The 20,420-nt window shown below is 33.1% G+C and overlaps 1 protein-coding gene across 1 annotated transcript; it reads left to right on the forward strand.

The window, feature by feature from the left end:
• Window positions 1-217: 217 nt before the first annotated feature.
• On the forward strand, window positions 218-20,112 carry LOC132731851 (titin-like). The gene is made up of 12 exons (XM_060718136.1): window positions 218-335; window positions 6,749-7,078; window positions 8,125-8,406; window positions 9,134-9,460; window positions 11,338-11,625; window positions 12,981-13,115; window positions 13,408-13,539; window positions 13,792-13,945; window positions 14,700-14,722; window positions 16,493-16,570; window positions 18,641-18,689; window positions 19,280-20,112. The coding sequence occupies exons 1-12, from the start codon at window positions 272-274 to the stop codon at window positions 19,299-19,301; spliced, it is 1,884 nt and encodes a 627-aa protein (XP_060574119.1). The 5' UTR covers window positions 218-271; the 3' UTR covers window positions 19,302-20,112.
• The last annotated feature ends 308 nt before the right edge of the window (window positions 20,113-20,420 follow it).

The following is a 20,420-nucleotide window of genomic DNA, read 5'->3' on the forward strand; positions in this document are numbered from 1 at the left end:
TTATATCGAAATTTTCAAGATGATTTTTAAGAGCAAAAATGTTTAAAAAAAAGACCCATTCATATTTCAAGTGTGGTCAAATTTGACAATGGACTCCTTGTTGTTTTAAATAATGTTAATTGAAATCGATTTCTTGCTTATATCTAGATACTTTTCATAATTACCATTAACGTCCTTAATTTTATTTTCGATCATTTTAAAAACATATGATATAGACTTCGTTAATATTCAGTATTTGTGCGTTATTTTTAAAACATCTTTACAAATCAGAATGAAATATTTAATGGCCGCATCTTTATGTGTTTTCTTTATGATTATAGGGATAAGGCCCTCATGTGAGTAACACTCAGTTTAGTTGATTATTTAAAAATAATGTGATTATTTTACTTAACAAACATTTCATCTCAGCTTATACAAAATGTAAAAGAGAACAAAAAAGAAGATTTTAGTACACGTATATTAAAATCAGTTGGAATAAGTTAAAAATGAGATCACTGGCCTGTAGGTATCAAATGCCTAATACAAGTTTAAAAATCGTATATTAAATACATGTATGTTTTTTTCATATTTCTTTGTGTTTAAAGGGTCTTTAAGTGAGGTTATATATTGTAACAAGAATAAAAACTATTTCATAAAAGAATTTCATTATAAACAAATATTGTATGAAAAATCAAATAATATCAAACTTCTAGAAGGTTTTACGATAAAATGTATTATTTTCTTTAAGTATATGTACATGTAAGGCTAACTTAACTTTAACAAATTATTTTCTATTTTTATGTGAGTTGTGACCTTTTCCTATTTCCGAGGCTTAATAAACACCTTGCTGGAAGAAAATATCAAACGAGACAAACTAGGTTCGGCTTTTTTCCAATGTCTGAACAGTATACTTTAAAATTTTATCAGCAATCATTAAAATGGATATGAATAAAAGACTAAAACCTTGTATATTAAATGATGATAAGTATTTTGAAGGATTGAGATATCTATTTCGGTACTCTTTTTTAAGCACTTCTGAAAATTGACCCAGTTGCATTCATATTTAAACACCCCTCGTTTTATTCTCAATTATTATTCTTTTTGTTCTACAATTTGACTTGATCTAGGGACTTGTAGTTTTAAATTTATCATAATATTAAGAAGTTTTGTAGCATATATGTAAGTCAGTGATTGTTGCTTTGAATCAAATTCCATTTTCGTTTTTTATTTGTAATAAATTTGTATAAAACTTTTATCTAAAACGATATACTACAAAGTATTTTATCCACGTGGTTGCATTCGTGAAACAATCATTTTTATTCGGGTATTTAGTTTCAAATATTTAATGAAAGACCTTTAGCAATCCATTAAGTATTTCGAGTGTACATGTATATGTATATCATTAATGATTTCATTTTATTCTAATCTTTTAAATTACTTCTTCCTTTATTCTCTTTTTTATAAAACCTTTTTTTGCGAAAAGGCTGCATTATAACTTTGAGATGTTAATCAAGATTGATACTAGTAACTTTAAAAGATTCCCAGTCTTTGTGCTGAACCTTTTAAAGGGCTCCAACGGGTAATAATATATCGTTTAATAAAAATAATACCAGTACAAATAATGATAATCATAACATTCAAATAAAAACAATATTTTCTTGAATACAATATAACTTTCATCATAAATTTCAGCGCATTGTTTTGCAGAAGAAAATGAAAACCCCAATTATTTCCATTTGAAAAGTGGCTCAGTAATGTAGAAAATTAAAAACCCTATTCTTTCCATATTATAAGTGACTCTCTTATATCTTTATAGAAAACTTCCCTGGCTATTGTCTTTGAACAATGCATATCTAACATTTGACAAGTATCAAATTTTTTATACTTAATAACTAAGTTCTGTACTAATGACCTATTTCCGATCCGTTTAGATCATACTCTTAGTAATTACGTGCGTCCCTAATTTATGTTCCTGAAGAACAAATTCAATGATAATAAACAGCAACAACAACAAAAATAACAACAACAACAACAATAGCAATAGCAACAACAACAATAACAGTAATAATAATATTAAAAATTAATAATGGTACAACATTAACAACAACAACAACAACTACAAGAACACCACCACCACCAACAATAATAATGACAGTTTTAATTACCATTATCATCATAATTATAATGATAATGATAAAATAAAATAAAAGTGGTAGTAATGGTGGTGGTGGTGGTGGAAATGGTAGTAGTAGTAGTAGTGGTAGTAGTGGTGGTGGTGGTGGAAATGGTAGTAGTAGCAGTAGTAGTAGTAGAAGTAGTAGAAGTAGTGGCAGGATGGGAAGAAGGAGAAGAAGTAGTAGAAGTAGTAGTTGTAGAAGTAGTAGTAGAAGTAGTAGGATGGGAAGTAGGAGAAGTAGTAGTAGAAGTAGTAGTAGTAGAAGTGGTAGTAGTAGTAGTGGGATTGGAAGTAGGAGAAGTAGTAGTAGAGGTAGTAGAAGTAGTAGTAGTAGAAGTAGTAGTTGTAGAAGTAGTAGTAGAAGTAGTAGGATGGGAAGTAGGAGAAGTAGTAGTAGAAGTAGTAGAAGTAGAAGTAGTAGGATTGGAAGTAGGATAAGTAGTAGTAGAGGTATTAGAAGTAGTAGTAGTAGAAGTAGTAGAAGAAGTAGTAGTAGTAGTAGTAGTAGTAGTAGTAGTAGGATGGGTAGTAAGAGAAGAAGTCGTAGAAGTAGTCGTAGTAGTAGTCGTAGTAGTAGTAGTAGTCGTAGTAGTAGTCGTAGTCGTCGTCGTCGTCGTAGTCGTAGTCGTAGTATAGTAGTAGTCGTAGTAGTCGTAGTCGAAGTCGTAGTCGTAGTAGTCGTAGTAGTAGTAGTCGTCGTCGTCGTCGTAGTAGTAGTAGTAGTAGTAGTAGTAGTAGTAGTAGTAGTAGTAGTAGTAGTAGTAGTGGTAGTAGTGGTAGTAGTAGTAGTAGAAGTAGTAGTAGTAGTAGTAGTAGTAGGCGTAGTAGTCGTCGTCGTCGTCGTCGTAGTCGTAGTCGTAGTCGTAGAGGTAGAGGTCGTGGTCGTGGTCGTGGTCGTAGTCGTAGTCGTAGTCGTAGTAGTAGTAGTAGTAGTAGTAGTAGCATAATATATTAATACTAACAATAGAAGCAAAAGAGGCCACAGCAGAAACAAGAACATACACAATTTTAACAAGCTTTAGATATAAGACATAATAAATTATCATAATACTCGGCATTGGAGGGTCATTCTGATGCAAAATTTATTGACTTTCTTGTTAAAGTGAATTACTATTTTTTGTATTATTATCTATTAAATATTTTTTTAAATGCTCATAAATAAAACTGAGTGGTATGTGGATAATACAGTCTTAAACGCACCTTTCTGAGGTATGGTTTTCGACTGCGGATCTTCCTCCATCGTCAGCTTGGTGCCCGCCAGATGTTTCGGCCCTTATCCAAGTACATCTGTAATGGCGGGTGGGCCCACCGTCTTACGGTGTGGAGGTTGATCGCATCCAGCTTGTCTCCTCGCGTCGTAGCCACAGCCAGCTAGACGCCCGCTCTGCAGCCTGGCTCAGCTTCTTGATTGCCCGGCGCCTGTCTCTGCCAGTGGTGCCAACAGCTGTCATCAGTCTACATACAGATTGCGCACAGAACCCTCTAGCGCCTACTTCGATGGGGAATAGCCAAGTCCGCCAACCTCGGTGTCGGCACTGCTCAAGTAGTTCAGTGTACTTGGCCTTCTTCCTCTCATTGGCCTCTTCACATCTCGTCTCCCAAGGTACTGTCAACTCGATGACAACGAGCTTCTTCCCTGTCTCGGACCACAGTACAATGTCTGGTCTCAAGTTGGTCTGGACGATACCCGGGAACACAGGCTTCATTCCTAGATCGACTGACATATTCCATCCTGTAGCGCCGTCAAGGATCGATTTCTTCTGTGAAGCTTCTGTCTTCGCAGTTTCACCCGGTCTCACAAAGTTGATGTGGCCTGCCTGTGAGTTACTTCTGCTTGGCTTCTTCTTCTCCCCTTCCAGCCAATCGGCAACCTCTCTGAGGACGTTGTCGTGTCGCCAGCGATATCTGCCCTGCGTCAGTGCTGTGGAGCAGGAAGATAAAACATGTTCCAGAGTGCCTGGTTTCTTGCTCAGACTGCATGTTGGGTCTGTGATTAGTCCCCATCGGCAGAGGTTAGCTGGAGATGGCAGGAGGTCATGAACTGACCTGAGGAGGAAGGATAGACGAAGTGGTTCATACTTCCAGATGTCTTCCCAGGTCAGCTTCCTTTCCATGGTTTCCCACGTTGTCCATGCACCCTGCGCACCCATCTCTACCTCTCTGGCCTGTCTCTTGTTTTGCTCTTCCTTCCGTACTTCTGACTGTATCAGGGCTCGCCTCTCAGTCTGGTTGGCTTGACTCCATAGGAGTGTTTTGGTTGCACCAATACCTTGTCGTCCGACAGCCGTTACACCGACGATGTCCTTGTGCATGAGAGAGCTCTCCGCCTGGCTGACAGTCTCTGTCGCTGACCACTTACTACCAGTACGGGTAACGATCCCTGCTTCCCGGATCTGCTCATCTGGGGAGTCTCTTAGGGTAAGCACCAGTCTTTTCTTCGCCGTCTTGAATTCTTCTACCAGTGAAAATAGTGGGAGTTGCAGTTTGTTGGTTTTCCCATACAGTCCAACACTGGGTGGGATTCCAAGCCACTTGCAAAGATGTCGGCTGGTGATTCTCTCTAAGGCTTCTATTGTTGAGCTGGGTACCTCGTACAGCATCATTGGCCAGATCAGCCTTGGTAGTAAGGCATGCTGGTACAGCCAGGCCTTGAACGTCCCAGGTAGGTTGCTCCGGTCTATCTTCTTCAGCCCGTCTTCTACCTGGTTCTCTAGCTTCTTGACGTTGTCCTTGTCTACTAGGCTGGCATCAAACCACTTCCCAAGGCACTTGATTGGGTGCTTCGTGATGGATGGGATCTCCTCGTTCTGTACTCGGAGCACGAATCTGTCTGTCGTCTTGCCTTTCTTGATAATGAGGGACCTGGACTCTACGGCCTTGAATTTCATTCGGGCCCATGACGCGACGTCTGTCAGTACTGTCAACATCCATCTAGCCTGGACGTGTGTTGGTGTCGTCAACATGAGGCCATCCATAAAACCTCGGCTTGATGGGAGGTAGATACCTGAATCTGTCTTTGGTCCGCGGGTCTCTCTAATGGCAGCATTGATGAGCAGATTCATCCCCATGACGAAGAGTACCACAGAAACAGAACAGCCGGTGACTATACCTTTCTCCAACTTCTGCCACTTCGTCAGCTGGTCGCCAACAGAAAACCGAAGCTTGATGCCGTCAAGGTTGCTGGTGATGATTTTCTGGACATGGTTGTCGACGTGGTAGTGCTGGAGGGCTGTGTAGATCAGCTGATGGGGAATAGATCCGTATGCGTTGGCAAGATCGAGCCAAACTACTGTCAAGTCTTTCTTCTCCGTCTTCGCCTCTTGAATTAGTTGGGTGATAGCGCTGGTGTGCTCTACACAACCGGAGAAACCAGGTACTCCACCCTTCTGGACTGAAGTGTCGATGTACGCGTTGGTCGTCAGGAAAGAGGTAAGTCTTCTGGACAGGATAGCGAAGAATATCTTCCCCTCGACATTTAGTAGCGAGATGGTCCGGAACTGATTGACTGTCTTGGAGTTCCTTTCCTTGGGCGTGAATATTCCCTCTGCTTCCTTCCAGGCTTCTAGTACTTTCCCTTTTCTCCAAACCACCTTGAGGAGTCTCCATAGCCTCTTCAGTAGTAGTGGGCACATCTTGTACACTTGTATTAATATTATTTGATAGGCTATGAGACCAACTTATAAATTTCTTTGTTAAAAATGATCGGCATTTTTATTGAATTAAATCACTTGCAAAAATGATATCTGTAAACATCATGTACCAAGGCATGTGTTGAAGGAGTTGAACAGTCATAAAATGTCGCAAAAAACAAACATCTAATTTTTTAATGTTTTTAAATGGTTAGATTTTCAATTCCGTTGATGCAATAAACAATACAATTCACTAATGAAATATTGAATATGATGTGATATTCACCGGCAGATGACATATTGACTGAGGCGTTAGCCGAGGTCAATATAACTTTCTGCTGGTGAATATCACATCATATTCAATGACACGCTAGTCAATAATTGTTTTTGTTATATGAATAGGCTATAAGAATTACAAAACAAAACAGAACGTGCGACCTTATACATATTCAACATGTGCCTGTTTCGATGAAGCGCGGGAAAAAGACGCACGTGTAAGGCGTGCAACAACTTAGCGAACGCTGCGCATACAAAAGTAATTCAAGTTTATACTCATAATTGCGGTGTAACTTTTAACTATAATAGTAATGTCATGATTTTTAATCGAAAAATATACCATAAAGAATAATAAATTGAGTTACAGGAACTTTAAATATCAACTTTACTCTTGTATCAAATTCCTTCCTAATCATAAAATTAAATTAAATCTTGGTAAAAATCTTGTAACTTAATGCATGATTATGCATATGAAATGAGGTAATAATAAAATTTCCCAAAATCAAACTAATATTTTAGTACAGATTTTATATCTTATATGCCGTTTTCAAAAGATTGGTATTGCTTTAAATTTGTAGGCCATTGCAAGACTGTAGTCATATTAATTTAGTGGTATTTCAAAAAGAATTTCTATTCATGTAGACCTCATTTAATGTTTATCTTACATGGACATTATATTCAATTTCAGATTTAATGAAATTTGGGACCATAAAGTTCGAACCAGAAAGGGTAATGGAATGCCATACAGCACGCCTAATTTACACACCAAACCAGAGCGGCAAAGAACGCAGATGGGTCAGAGAACATATAGATACAGCAACGGTAGAAACAATTTATGAACACAAGAAAATACAATACTATGATACAACCAAATACTTTGAATTAAAACATGGTGACAAGTTCATCTTATTTATATCAGCGATTAATTCAACAGACAGTGGAGAATATTTGATTTTTAATGGTGAAAGATTCATCGGTCGTTCACGTCTAACTGTAATTGGAAACTCTTCAGAAGGAGGTATAAGTTGAATCAATGATAACATTTTCATTAAAGCAGAGTGAGATTGTTACCACGTCACATATTACATCACTCCATTTTGTGTAATAAAAGATAGGGTTATGAAAACGAATATTAAGCGAAAATTGAGATATCATTGTAGAAAATTCGCAATATGTCATCTTATATGAACTGTTTGAGGGGGCATTGTGATATGGTCATCACAATTCTGTAAGCTAGTTCGACATTAAGTTATCGAATGGTTTCATTCCTTTGCTTTTGAACTTTTGCTACTGTATAACAATTTTCTTTTGAGATATTAAACGATTCCCGCATGGTATAAGGATTGATAGTTTAAATTAAACATATCATGAAAATAAAAAATTCTTTCACATCAACTGAAAGACAACACATGCGGTACGAAACATTGAAGAGTATTTAGCTAGCATATCCACTGCACAATCTGGAGATGTGTACAATATTTACACTTTGTATTCAAACGTTTTAAATTCTTCTATATTTACCTCTTTTATAATATTATTAAGAGGCTTTAATAAATGTAAATGACAAGTTGGGATAAATCGTGTAGTTGGGATAAAGGAATTAACAATTAATTTATCATTAAGATAGATAATCTAAAACATAATTATATTTACATGTATGCTAAATTGGTCACCATTTTATTTTACACGGAGAAGTCAAATTTCGGGACCTAGGGTATAGCACACATGCATAATTAAATGGAAACCAAATAAAACATTAAAAATATGTATATTTCTATACCTATCAGTGAAATTTTCAATGTCATTTCTAGTTGGGCGCCGTCATTTTCAATGTAACTCCAGATAATAGGCTGGATATTCCAATAACGGAAATATCGCAACTGATTGGCTTATAATTAGTAATAATTCTCCAGATGTTCCAAGTGAAAACGGAAGCAGTGCATATAATACTGGATGACATCTTAAAAAAAATCAACGATTCTTCTCAACCGACTTCCCTGTTCATAGGCTTTGCCTAATTTCATATTAATTTTCGTTTAATTTAGTCATCATTGTTTCATTAAGGTTGCATTGATAAATGTGGCGAGCTTTGGATCACAAAATCAAACATCACAGACGGAGACCAAGTTGCTTTTCAATTCTTTGTTGCTTCTGGCAAAAACGTGATCTGGGAAAAGAAATTGGTTTCATCCTTTAATCAACTGGCTGGTGGGAAGTATGAGATAGCAGAGACTGAAGAGAAACGGATGCATACCCTTGATATTTTAAAGACAGATTTAAGCGATAGAGGTGAATACAGAGTAAATTGCGGTAACACAGTGTCAAATTCAGTTTATTTGAATATTGGTAACTATCTTATATTGCTTTAACATTATTCTAAAGATAAATCGTTAAAGTGAATTTTTCATAAACTCCACCCCCTCCTAAAGAAACTGCATATATACATAAAAGATAATGGTGATAATAATATACTGTTCTAATCTTAGTTCATGGTACTTGCCGCTTTGAAAAAAGAAGGAAAACAAACAATAAAATAATGGTATAAAAGCAATCATAAGCTGTAACATTTAGGTACTTTCTGCTGAAACAAAAACATACTCAATCAAAGTCATATCTAATGTGCCAGACGTAGACCATAGGTCAGTCATTTTGGAAACACTATGTCATTTAAATCAAGGAAAATGGTGTTACACACAAGTTTGTTTATGTTTTGGTTGAAATTACTTAATGTTGTATTGCTCAATTTGAAATATTAAAACTTTCTGTACTTTTGTAAATCAAAAGTATTTCTTTCGAAAATCAAGAGGGTTTAGAAAATAATGATTGTTTCAGACATTTACATGTAATACAATTAGGCCATTTTGCAGAATTTTGTAAATTGATGTTCCGTTTCATATTTAATTGCAAAACTGGCAAACATAATAATTTCTTTGTAAACTATGCGGTAAGATTATATTCCCCATACATATCTAACATTATTGTATTTATGTTCTGTCATATTTTTTTTACCAATATAATGAACATTATTGATGTTCACATATACAAGTAAAAGAGGTTGATTTAAATATTTCAGTTCTACCAGTACCAGTATTTTCCAACGTTGAACGCAAATCTTACTGCAAACTTAAAAGATGTATATTGGCCTCTCTTAATGAAGCCGTAATGGTAGAATGTTCCGTTAAAGGTGCTCGATCATCAGAAGAAGTTTTCATGTCGAAGAATGACCTGATGCTTAAGAATGCAATACACACTCACGAAGACAGATTTAATGTGACCTATACTTATGTAAAATACAGTTTTGTGCCAACTAGATCAGATATTGACACAATATTTAAATGTATGGTGAAAAATCAAGGTCCTTCAGAATTTTCGTCGGCATCTGTAATGGCTTATGTTTCAGGTATGTAATCAATAAATTCGTAAAATTGTTTATATAATAAAGGCAGCAGTCATTACAGTATTGACATCTCATTTGCATAAACGTACAAAAAAAAACAACTTTCAGCTCTATCTGTATCAAAGCTGTATATTATATAACACTACATGCGGATATATATGGATACATTAGATCTAGTCAATATTTTTTAAGAAATTGACCGAGTATATGATTTGAATAATATGTTAAAAATCAGTTATGGATTCATTTAACGATAAAGACAATAATGTTTCCCGATGCAACCAGTAAATGTTAGCCTTTTCTGATAAACGAAACAATTAAAACAATATGAGCCGTGACATGACATTTCCAACATAGTGGTCAAATGACGTAATCGTAGAAACGCGACGTCAAAAATGACGCACGCAAATATTCTTTAATGATATGACGCACGCTTTTCCAATCATCACTGTGTAGTTTTCAGCGAAAAATAATCTGATCTATCATTTTTTAGATATTCGACAGCATAAGAGTTAAATGGATGTAAAATGTCAATTGCAAACTGCTAATATCGTCAGTGAACAAAATGTGGTAAATATCGATAGAAATACTTGAACATGGTAAACATCGATAGAGATATACTTGTACATTCAAATATCTCTTTATTTGTTTAAGATAAAAAACGCATCACAGTCAGGTATGCTTGGTTTGTTTTTGGCCTCGTCGTTTTTGCCTATTAATTCGGTTTAATCCCGTAGACATGTATTTACACAATGTTAACATATTTCATGTCTGAAGTACACATAATTTGAATTTTATTGTTCGACCATACATTTGGCTTTACAGCGAATAATTTACAATTGCGATGAACGATTTGATAAGATAAAGGTTTTGTATTCTGCTTTTATGGTAAAACCTGTTAATTTTGATTTAACGTTGTTTTAATCTTTATCGTATTTTTAAAATGATAATAAAAAAGGAGATATTGTATGAAATATGTTTAATAAATTAAGTATCGATTACCTCTCTAATCCAAAGCCCACTAAGCTACCGTTTCAGAAATTACTGATGCTTAACGATAAGATATTAAGCGTAAATTTTATTTTGTCAACAGTTTGGGTTGTTATTTGAGATTAATAATAGGATTAATAGCTGTCATATGTTGCGGTTCAGATCAAAATATCCGTCTTAAGGGGACTCGCCCATCGGCAGGTTCGATGAGAAGAGAATTTCAAAGAAATTTATGAGTTGACAAATCTTATTTCATCTTGACACTTGATATATTGTCCTTGCAATGAAGAACACTTTCAGGGCTAACTTATTTTAAGTAATTAAACAATAATCACATTTATTCTTTCGATTGTTATTTTATTTCCACTGTCAGGATGTTTTTCAAGTATTTCTCTTTATCCATATATAAAGTATCATGTAGGGACTGATGTACACTATATTAACCAGAATTAACACTTTTATGCGAACAGAATAAGGAAGATATTACAGCAATATGGTATCATTATTTAATTTAATGGACACTAAATAATAAGAGTATATAACTAAGAGACAATGATTTAGAAAAGATTGGATTTTGACAATCTTTAAAAAATAAAAAATGTCAAATTTGACCCATATGTTGGAAATGTTATGTCACGGCTCATATGCTTGTAAAAGATAATTTAATTACGCTAGCACTTACGAGTGTATTTTTGTTCTACGAACTCCTATACCAGGTTAATACATGATAGTAAAATAGGTTGTTTCTCTACCATTTTGATATGCATAACTTTTCATTGGTCCAATAAAATTGTTATCGTTATAATGTAAGAGATAATTGAGTTATATACATTAAATTAAGTTTTACATACTAGTTATACTGAAATAGTATGTGTACTTTAATATTTCAGTTACCCCAGAAAAGATTGAAATCAGTTTCAACGAGATAATAGAAGGAACGAAATGTGAAGTTCAATGTATTGCAATTAATGGCAGACCACCACTAAAATCGAATTTGTATATAGATGGTCAAAATGAACCTGGCACGATGAAGACAAATAAAAGAGGGCCTGGAAACATGTATACTATAACCACGTCGATAACTAAAAATTTTACCCGCCTCCATAATCAGGTAAAGGTACTGTGCTGCAGTTCTGTTGGTAATGGAATATGTGGAGAAAAGAAAGTCAATATTTTGTGTAAGTTTGTCTCTGATTTAACCCGAAATAAAGATAAAATGATTAAATTTAAGAATTGAGAATATGTTTGTAAACAAAATAGAAAACAATTTAGGTGTTTAATAAACGATTTAAGGTAGATCATATAAATAGTTAAGACGTTGTGATAATACTGACAGGTTTAAGAACATAAAATACACATGTTTCATGAGGTCAATTTGAACAGTGAGTACCACTGTTTTCAGTTATATACAATACATAGATGATAAAAAGAGAATTTATTGATGCCATTGCATTTTGTGATAGAAAGACATCATTGTATCTTATTATATATTTTTAATATTCTACTTATTGGTTTTCGTTGTCCACACGTGATATCTTTAAAATGGTGTCATAAAAATGCACCAAAGTAATGTCACATGAAATGTTTACTTATAACCGTTCTAAGAAAACATCTGCTTAATATGTATTTTTGATTATTTGTCCTACTTTGACTTCTTCGTATTGTTGAATTTCTTAAGAACGGGGATGATAACTTTCATTTATCGCTGCTGCCGACGAACATAAAAATTAATTTAGAACACATATACAAGCTGAATATTACATGTGCATTGTATTTCATTATTTGCTATTCTTGTTTTTTTATATCTGTTTCACTGTTGGTGGTTTTGATATTTAAGTCAGTAATACTAACGATCAATTTAATTCCCGAACAGTGAAAATCATCGATTTCAAAATTTACAGTTAATATTGCAAAAAAATCATATCAATCTAACAAGAAATTCAATTTTTAGCTATACAGATAATTCCACGACAATTAGATAACATTGAAATAACGATCAATTAGGTGTCGCAAACCTTAAAAAAAGAATACTTGGAAACAATGTCGTGCTAATTCCAAGAGACCAGATTTGTTTCATAATACAAAGACACTTAAATCGTAATTTTGATTTCAAAATGTTGTTCAGGTGTTTATGACCTCAAACCGAAATGATTATTAGACTATTTTGATTGAGATTTATTCAGATTCTTTAACGTTTTTTTATATTCTACGTACTGTATATGGGTTTTTGATTTCATATAATATTTGCCTAAATTACATATATCACCATGAAATGTATCAAAGCTGTTTAAGAGTCTAAGAACTGAGACGTTGAACAGGAAAAAGTATCACGCGATGTCCAAGCGAATAATCGCCGGATTGTATCAGTTATGTTTGAAAAGTTGATGAGCTAAGTACTCCTGGTTCGATCGATGTCCTTTTCAAATTTGTTGTGCCATTAATATTAGCAAAATTTGCAGATGTTTTCAAATTATTGCATATTAGCATTTCGTGTTTAAATATGTTATTTTGCTATAAACTGAATTGTTTATAGATTCACCAATAGTTAACATATCTTGGCAAGAAAACAAAGATATATTCGTCGGTGATGACGTTCACTTGACTTGCCACGTGGAAAGTAATCCACCGTCAACAATATCTTGGTACAATCAGTCTGGTTTAATTCAAGGCGAGTATAATACAGAAATCTGCAAATCATTGACAATATGCTACACTTTATGTAGTCAATCAGAACTATCTAAAAAAAACACTGTTTCCTTGATTTTAGTTACTTTACTAGTTGTTATATTGTACACGTTATATGTTTGTCTGTATGTCAAACCCTAATGATATGAATCATTTTAAGATACCTTTGCAAACTACGAGAAATTCAACATTTACTGGTAAATTATGTCTTTCTCATATGCTAGATTAAAAGGTGTCCAAAGTGATATATGAAGTATTATCATTTTCTCTTTAAGTGGTTTACGAAACAAAACTACTCGATATCAATTTAACAAGCGTCTCGACAGACTATTCCGGTACATACACCTGCACGGCACACAATGGTATAGGTGGGATAGCATCAAAAAGTATATCACTTATTGTAAAAGGTATTGTCTGTTAACCACAGGTTATGGTTATATTTAAAGACAAAACAATAATTGTGGAGCTCTCTCCCTATTGTATGAGTTTATTTAACATTGTCTAAAATTTGTCGAATAATTATATTAATTTTAACCATTGACAAATAAATGAAAGTATTTTATCTTGAGCGAACATATCGGTGATCGGTTGAAAACAAATATTATCTTCCTAATTTTTGCTTGTTTTCTATCAAAATTTATACATTTTGTTTTATTCAGAATCAAGAAAAGCTATGGTTCACAGCTATGTTTTGGGTCTGGCTATAGGTATTCCTATAACTGCGGTTCTGACCTCTGTCATATCTTTCATTATGGTTTATAAAAGAAGAAAAGGTGCATTGTTGGTGACCAGAACAGACGGGGTTGACAATGAGTATGTCCTTATTCAGATGTTATGTAAATATTTTATAACAATAGTGTTGTAGAAATGGTCAGTGTTAGTTATTATTGTAAAACGCTAACCTCGAGTTTCTTGCTCTTTTCTATTACGGCATGTCCGTGAAAGGTATCTGATACGTATTAAACTTTCATTCAATAGAATCATTTATGACATAAAATGTGATATTCATTCATCACATAAAATGTTATATTCATTCAGGACATAAAATGTGATATTCATTCATGACATAACATATGCTATTCATTCATGATATAAAATGTGACATTCGTATCACTCATCTTCAAAATTTGTTAGAACTACGGTATCTAGAAAAAAGATATATCTTACAGGTACAATAATTATTGTTTTCGAAATCTAAAAATGTTAGTAATTTGTTACTGAAATCTTCATACATGTGCACTATACCAACATTTAAAGATTGACGATACAAAAACTTCTGAAGAAATTCAAATGTTTGTTGCTATAATCTTGCCTTAATGTTGACTAATACTGGAATATTGTTTTTTAATGTGTTTTACGATGTACAGACGAGTTTTGGCCAAACCATTACGGAATATTCTGAATGTCAAAAAATATATGAAATAAGCGTTCTTAAATGTCCATGAATAGTGTAGAACAGGTTTATATTGACTTGTGCTTATATATAGTTTTACATTAAATAATATTTGTAATACTATCACAAAATGGTAAATATCCCGACAATTGTATTTTTGATACTCTTTTTAAGGTATAATGGAAGCAGAAACGACGGTAAGAAAATAAAAACAAGCAGTTATTGTGAAGCTGTTTTTACCTTTAAGAAGGCATTACATTTTGTGTTTTATGATAGCATTACGATATGTGTTTTATTAAAGCATAACTGTAACAATATGTATGTCATAAATGTTGAAGCGTTACAATGTACCTTATGATGAAAACATAACCAAAGGATCTGCCAAATTCATAAATGAATTACAATATGTTCTTTATGAAAGTAATACACCTTGCATTTGACATAGTGTGTCAAGTAATATGTTCTAAAATCAAGTCTCCTGAGCATTGAACTCGTTAATCTAACACCAAGTATATGAAAATATAATGGCTATTCAATTGTTTTACAAAGGAAAAGACAGATAACACAATTTTAACAATTTCTCTTCAACTTAATAAGGTCATGATATCATATTCTTGTAAAATATATTTAGTGTTAGCACTATCTCGTGCACATTTCCTTTTATTATGGAGGTGTGTTAAAATAGGAATTTGTCAATTTTGAATTAAATATTTTATAACGGAACATATCTAAACATTAAACGTTGACGTCAAAAATGACATCCATTACATTGCACTGATTTTTCTCCGTTACTTAAAGCTTTATATATTTGTTTATATTTCTATAAGTATGCGACAATTCGAATAAGCAAGCTCATTATAGGCTTCTTAGGAATGTACATTTTTATCATGAACATTTATATCTCTAAGTTTTCACGCTTACATTTAAAAGATTTGAATTCTTCTGTATTTGTCTCCACAAATGTAACGATGGCAGTGCATGCATTTCGGCTTACAGAATTAATATAACTGTCGTTTTATTCAGATACAATGTGTCAGATGTGCTTTAGGCTTCAAATTTATTTTGATATATTTTTCTGAACTAAATCTTAAAAACTTTAATAAGGCCTATTCTAGTGATAATGCCATTGTCTTCGTATTGGCCATTGCACTTCAAGATCGATAATTTTGTTTGCTTGCTTTTGCTTTCAATGTAGTAAACGTAATTGTCATATAACTATCTGTTATTTATTTCATTTTTCTTTTTAAATCGTTATCTCTTATTTTTCAGTTTCATTCTCAGATTATGTGACATTGTCAAAGTAAATTAATGTGGCAGTAGCCTAATCAAAGAAATTTGCTTGACTTGAAATAACACTTATTTGGTCATTCATTTTGTCTTACCTTATACAAGTTCATATAGGAATTGAAATAGACTCATCATTTTCATACATCATTAACCACTCATTTGGTTGATATTTTTTAAGAAAGTAAATTCATATGGAAATCTGATAAATTTAAGGTCGCAGGAATGCTAAAATGTTAACAACTATTCTAGCACATAAGTTAATTTTATAACAAAAAATAAAATTGAAAACACTATTGATAAAATGCATTTGATTTAGTCTTCTGCTATCGCGACTATCGCGATTCTCTCCCTTTATTATACTTTAAAATTTATGTTAAACCTTTGAATATAATCATTTCCTTTACAGATGTTTTTAAATTCGGGATTAAATTTATTGACTGAAAGTCATTTGATTTGATTGATAATTGTTCAGATTTGGGAAGCGTATATTGTCTGAAGCTGAAATTCTTGTTTTGCATAAGTTATTATCATCGACTTTCTTCCATGAGATCACAGAGTGGAAATCACTGTGATAATGATAATATACTCAATTTGTGAACACATTATTGACGTTGTGTAACTCAAGTTCTATTTCTAGACGTATGCCATATTTGTATGCTACTAAATCTTCTATTTTGTAGATACTGACTTACAGGCCGGATATGAGTCTTTGGCAAGACAAGACACATCGAATGAGGTAGAAATGTATACACAAATAGGTTTGTAAATTTTTGACCACTATTGATTTGCTTTACAAAAATAAATGGTCTTTGTTGAGAGAATAATTGTATTAGCATTTTGTAACAATCAATTTTGTAAATCCGTATGCATATCTGGAAATACTTTTCTGGTAAAGCAAAAATTGTTTCCAAAACCATGACACTTACAATCAAACATTTCTGAAATGTTGAAATTTTGATTTTGATAATGTTTGTATAATTAAGGCAGAAGATACTTCAGCATTTGAGAATTCAATATTTTATCCCAATCTGACTGAAGAAATTAAAATATCACAATATCAGAGAGTTTGCTCGACTATATCTTGGAATGAACAGACATATAACTAGTCAAACAATCAGTTTAAAACAGAATATTTTGTTTATTCCTGGCTATTTCACTATACATATCTGTCTTCATTTTTAAAGATACTTTGGATCTATTTGGTATGAAAATATAATTTTGCTCGTCAAGATTAAATAAGGTCATAACGTTGCTATCTTACTGAACGTCTTACTGAAACAAAACCTGAGGTTGGTCTTCTTGGTATTGAGTGATTTGTGAGTAGTGGTAGTACACATACCTTGTTTTTTGGCGTTTCTTACTGTATTGGATATGTCATGACTTCTTTATTGCATTGAATAGTGACCATCAGCATTTATATTCTTCACTTCTAAAATAGAAAAAATACGGCTGCCACAGGAACGCCATAAACGACATAACTAAAAGGGTGAGTTGCAGGCTATGTTTTATTGAGCGAATTAATTGATGGTTAGTGAAAGTTAAAGTCCATACAAAGAAACATGACAATGGTGAAATTATGAGTATTGAACATTTACAAATGTGTTTATACGTCGGCGATCATGAAACCATTAACAGGACACGTTCGCAATATTTGTTTTCAAACGTTGTATGGTCCCCAAAAATAAAATGTGTGTGTATCGTAAATAAAAAAAACATTGGCAAAATCAAATGAACTCGAATTTTGATAGATCGTTGATTCATTTTTTGTTTGTTTGTTTGTTTGGTTGGTTGGTTGGGCAATATGGCGCCAAAAACAGGAACAATGATTTTGGTTATCTGCGGATTTCACTAAACGTTAAGCAGCACCAGGCGTCAAAACCACAACAACTGCTGTAGCTAAGAAATGCATATATTTCAATAATTCGAACTTATTAAGTCGCCTCTTTCGATCACGAGGGTTGCTGCAATTCTGATATCTCAACGCGTATACCATCCTTCAGACAATAGGGGTGAATCAATCAATGTAATACAGTCTTCCTTCTGCTTGGCTTGGCAAATGTTTACGGTATGACTCGTTTCTCCCTAACAGATGTATCCTTTACCATAGCTGTCCCTCCGTTGCCATTCTATTGATACCTCCTCATGTTCCTATATGTCATTAAGGGGCTCATATAGGAGCTTGGCGATTGTTGCAGCAACTGCCTTAAGTGCTGCAGTTGAAATCCAACCAGTGTCAGGTGCTTATTTGATCTTAGGTTCCAAAATCGTTTTTAACCCAATTAGTGTAAAATTAATCCAATAATAGAGGTAAGATTACCATGGCAAATTGTAAAACACTTTGGAGCCCATTTTTATCTACTGAACATGATCAAAATAGCTCGTTATGTATTTTTTAAGTACATTCAAACGTGGAAAAAAATAAAGATAAAAAACATCTAGCTGTGATGCCAAGCATGTAAATTATGTACGTATGTCAAGCTTCTTTCATCAGGTAGCTGCACAAAGCACTATTCGGTCTGTTGCAGCGTTTTGTTATCTTCAAAGTTTGCTCTAGTGATATTTTTAAGGCAGATGACCCCAGCTTCTGATTATTGCATAATTGTCTAATACATTATATGATGAAGTATATGATGCTGGAAAATAAAACTTGCAAAATGTGCCAAATGTCTAAAGAGTATTGTAAAAAATAACTTAAGTACTGAATCTAAAAGTAAACATATATTGTGGAAGGTAAACATTGTTTAGAGGATAGAAAAGAGACACAACCAAGTGAAACAGATTGTTTTCTTTTTCACGATTATTATAATAAATATTTTGGCATTTTACAGATAATCGTAAACCCACAGAATTGCGTGTCGTGTATGAGAATTTAGAGTTGTAAGTTACATTTATAAACTTAAGCTTAATTTCAATTTACATTGTTTTGGTAAAATTATACTTTATTTTCTTAATTTAATTTTTCAAACTCAAAACTGCCACTTACTTTCATGAATGTATTAATTTAGATAATTTCGTGCGTCAATATCTGTTAAAGCACGAGGACTCATTTAAAGCTCAAACCAACGAGGTGAAGTTAATTTAGTACAAACGCTATGTACATCTGATGTAAGTCCACGAATAATGTGTATTTGCGCTTATCTAGCGTAAGATTAAAGAAAATGTTGTTAATGTTTTTCATATAAAGAAATCAATTTTGTCTGTGCTAGCGCGATATCACTTGAAAGTTTTGTTTTAATAATAAAACAATCAGGTCCGTCAGTTTCATCAACTTTATTCAAAAATGCACCCTGAGTCATGCATGTTAAAAACCTGCAACAACGGTGCGTGTTCGTGTGATTTTATCTGTAAATGTCCGTTTACTTCTCCGTTAATGTATACCTACGTGTGCAATTTTTTATATAAGAATATCTTTGAAAGTCTTTACTTACGTTATATTTTCCCTCACATCTTTGCTTTGTTGTTTTCAGATGTAGAAGAGGAAACCAATAAGTGTGATATGGATATTTTACATCTTTACCTAAAAACTATTAGAGACAGAGAAAAATCTAAATTATGTTACTGATTTCATCATTTTGGTATTTCATTTTGATATTCAATTTTAAAAAGTGCATTGACATTTTAGGCCTGGTCAGACATTTAAATTGTGCATACTTTAATTAAAGATAGGATTACTAAAACTGTAATTGGGATAATGCTCTCGTGATTGTAGTTTTATAAATAATTTTGAAATTATTTTCACAATATTCATCGTTTATTTGACACTGGCAATGTACTTGGTATATGTTTTGACATAGATCTGTGAAATCACAGTTTAAAGTTGCGAAACGGTGTACTGTACAATGCATGTTACAGTTTACATTTTTACTTATATCAAAACTATTACAAAATTTCATCTTTTGAGTAGATATAAAATAAACATATTAACATGAATAAATGTGTGTATATAAAGTTCTTATTCGTAATCTTTGTGATAATACTCTTTGATCCTGTCTTTGATTTGCATATCATTTATTGTACATAGTTAAATCTATGATTATTCCAAAATTATGGCTAGACTTGTACCATAATTGCCGACTTTGAACTATGGAATTATAAAAACAGTAATTGTGACCAATATTGTTACAATTTATTGCACCAAAACGTTATCCGAAACCTTTTAATAAAATAACGTTATAAGAAGCGCCCTAGTTTAACAGTTACGGGCTCTTTTCATACACAAAATGCATAAGAATTTTGAAAGGTTTGTGTGATTTTTGCATGTGTAGTATACTATTAGTAAATGCTTTTCTTTACCTTTTTTATATAATTGATGGTTAGTGAAAGTTAAAGTCCATACAAAGAAACTATGTATGTATGCATGTATGTTTGCATGTATGTTATATGGATTATATAGTGAATTTAAAAAAACTTCTTGTGAAAAACCATTGGTCCTGATTGATTCTTTGGTGAGAAAAACTTAAAATATCCTCTTGTCTGAAGGTACAAGGCTTTGAGCTTTAATATTTGGTATATGATATCATCAATAGAACTCTACCAAAGTTGTTCAAATTTTGCATCTAATGTCAAAATTAACCCCGCCCCGGAATCATAGGTTTTCCTTATGTATGT

Source organism: Ruditapes philippinarum, unplaced genomic scaffold (genome assembly GCF_026571515.1).
Source record: "Ruditapes philippinarum isolate M1 unplaced genomic scaffold, ASM2657151v2 ctg4888_1_1_1_1, whole genome shotgun sequence".
NCBI classification, from domain to species: Eukaryota; Metazoa; Mollusca; class Bivalvia; order Venerida; family Veneridae; genus Ruditapes; species Ruditapes philippinarum.

Coding starts and splice junctions, on each gene's coding strand:
- LOC132731851 (XM_060718136.1), top strand. CDS start 272: ATGAAATATTTAATGGCCGCATCTTTATGTGTTTTCTTTATGATTATA. Junction 7,079..8,124: donor TGGAAACTCTTCAGAAGGAG/GTATAAGTTGAA, acceptor TGTTTCATTAAG/GTTGCATTGATAAATGTGGC. Junction 14,723..16,492: donor TAATGGAAGCAGAAACGACG/GTAAGAAAATAA, acceptor TCTATTTTGTAG/ATACTGACTTACAGGCCGGA.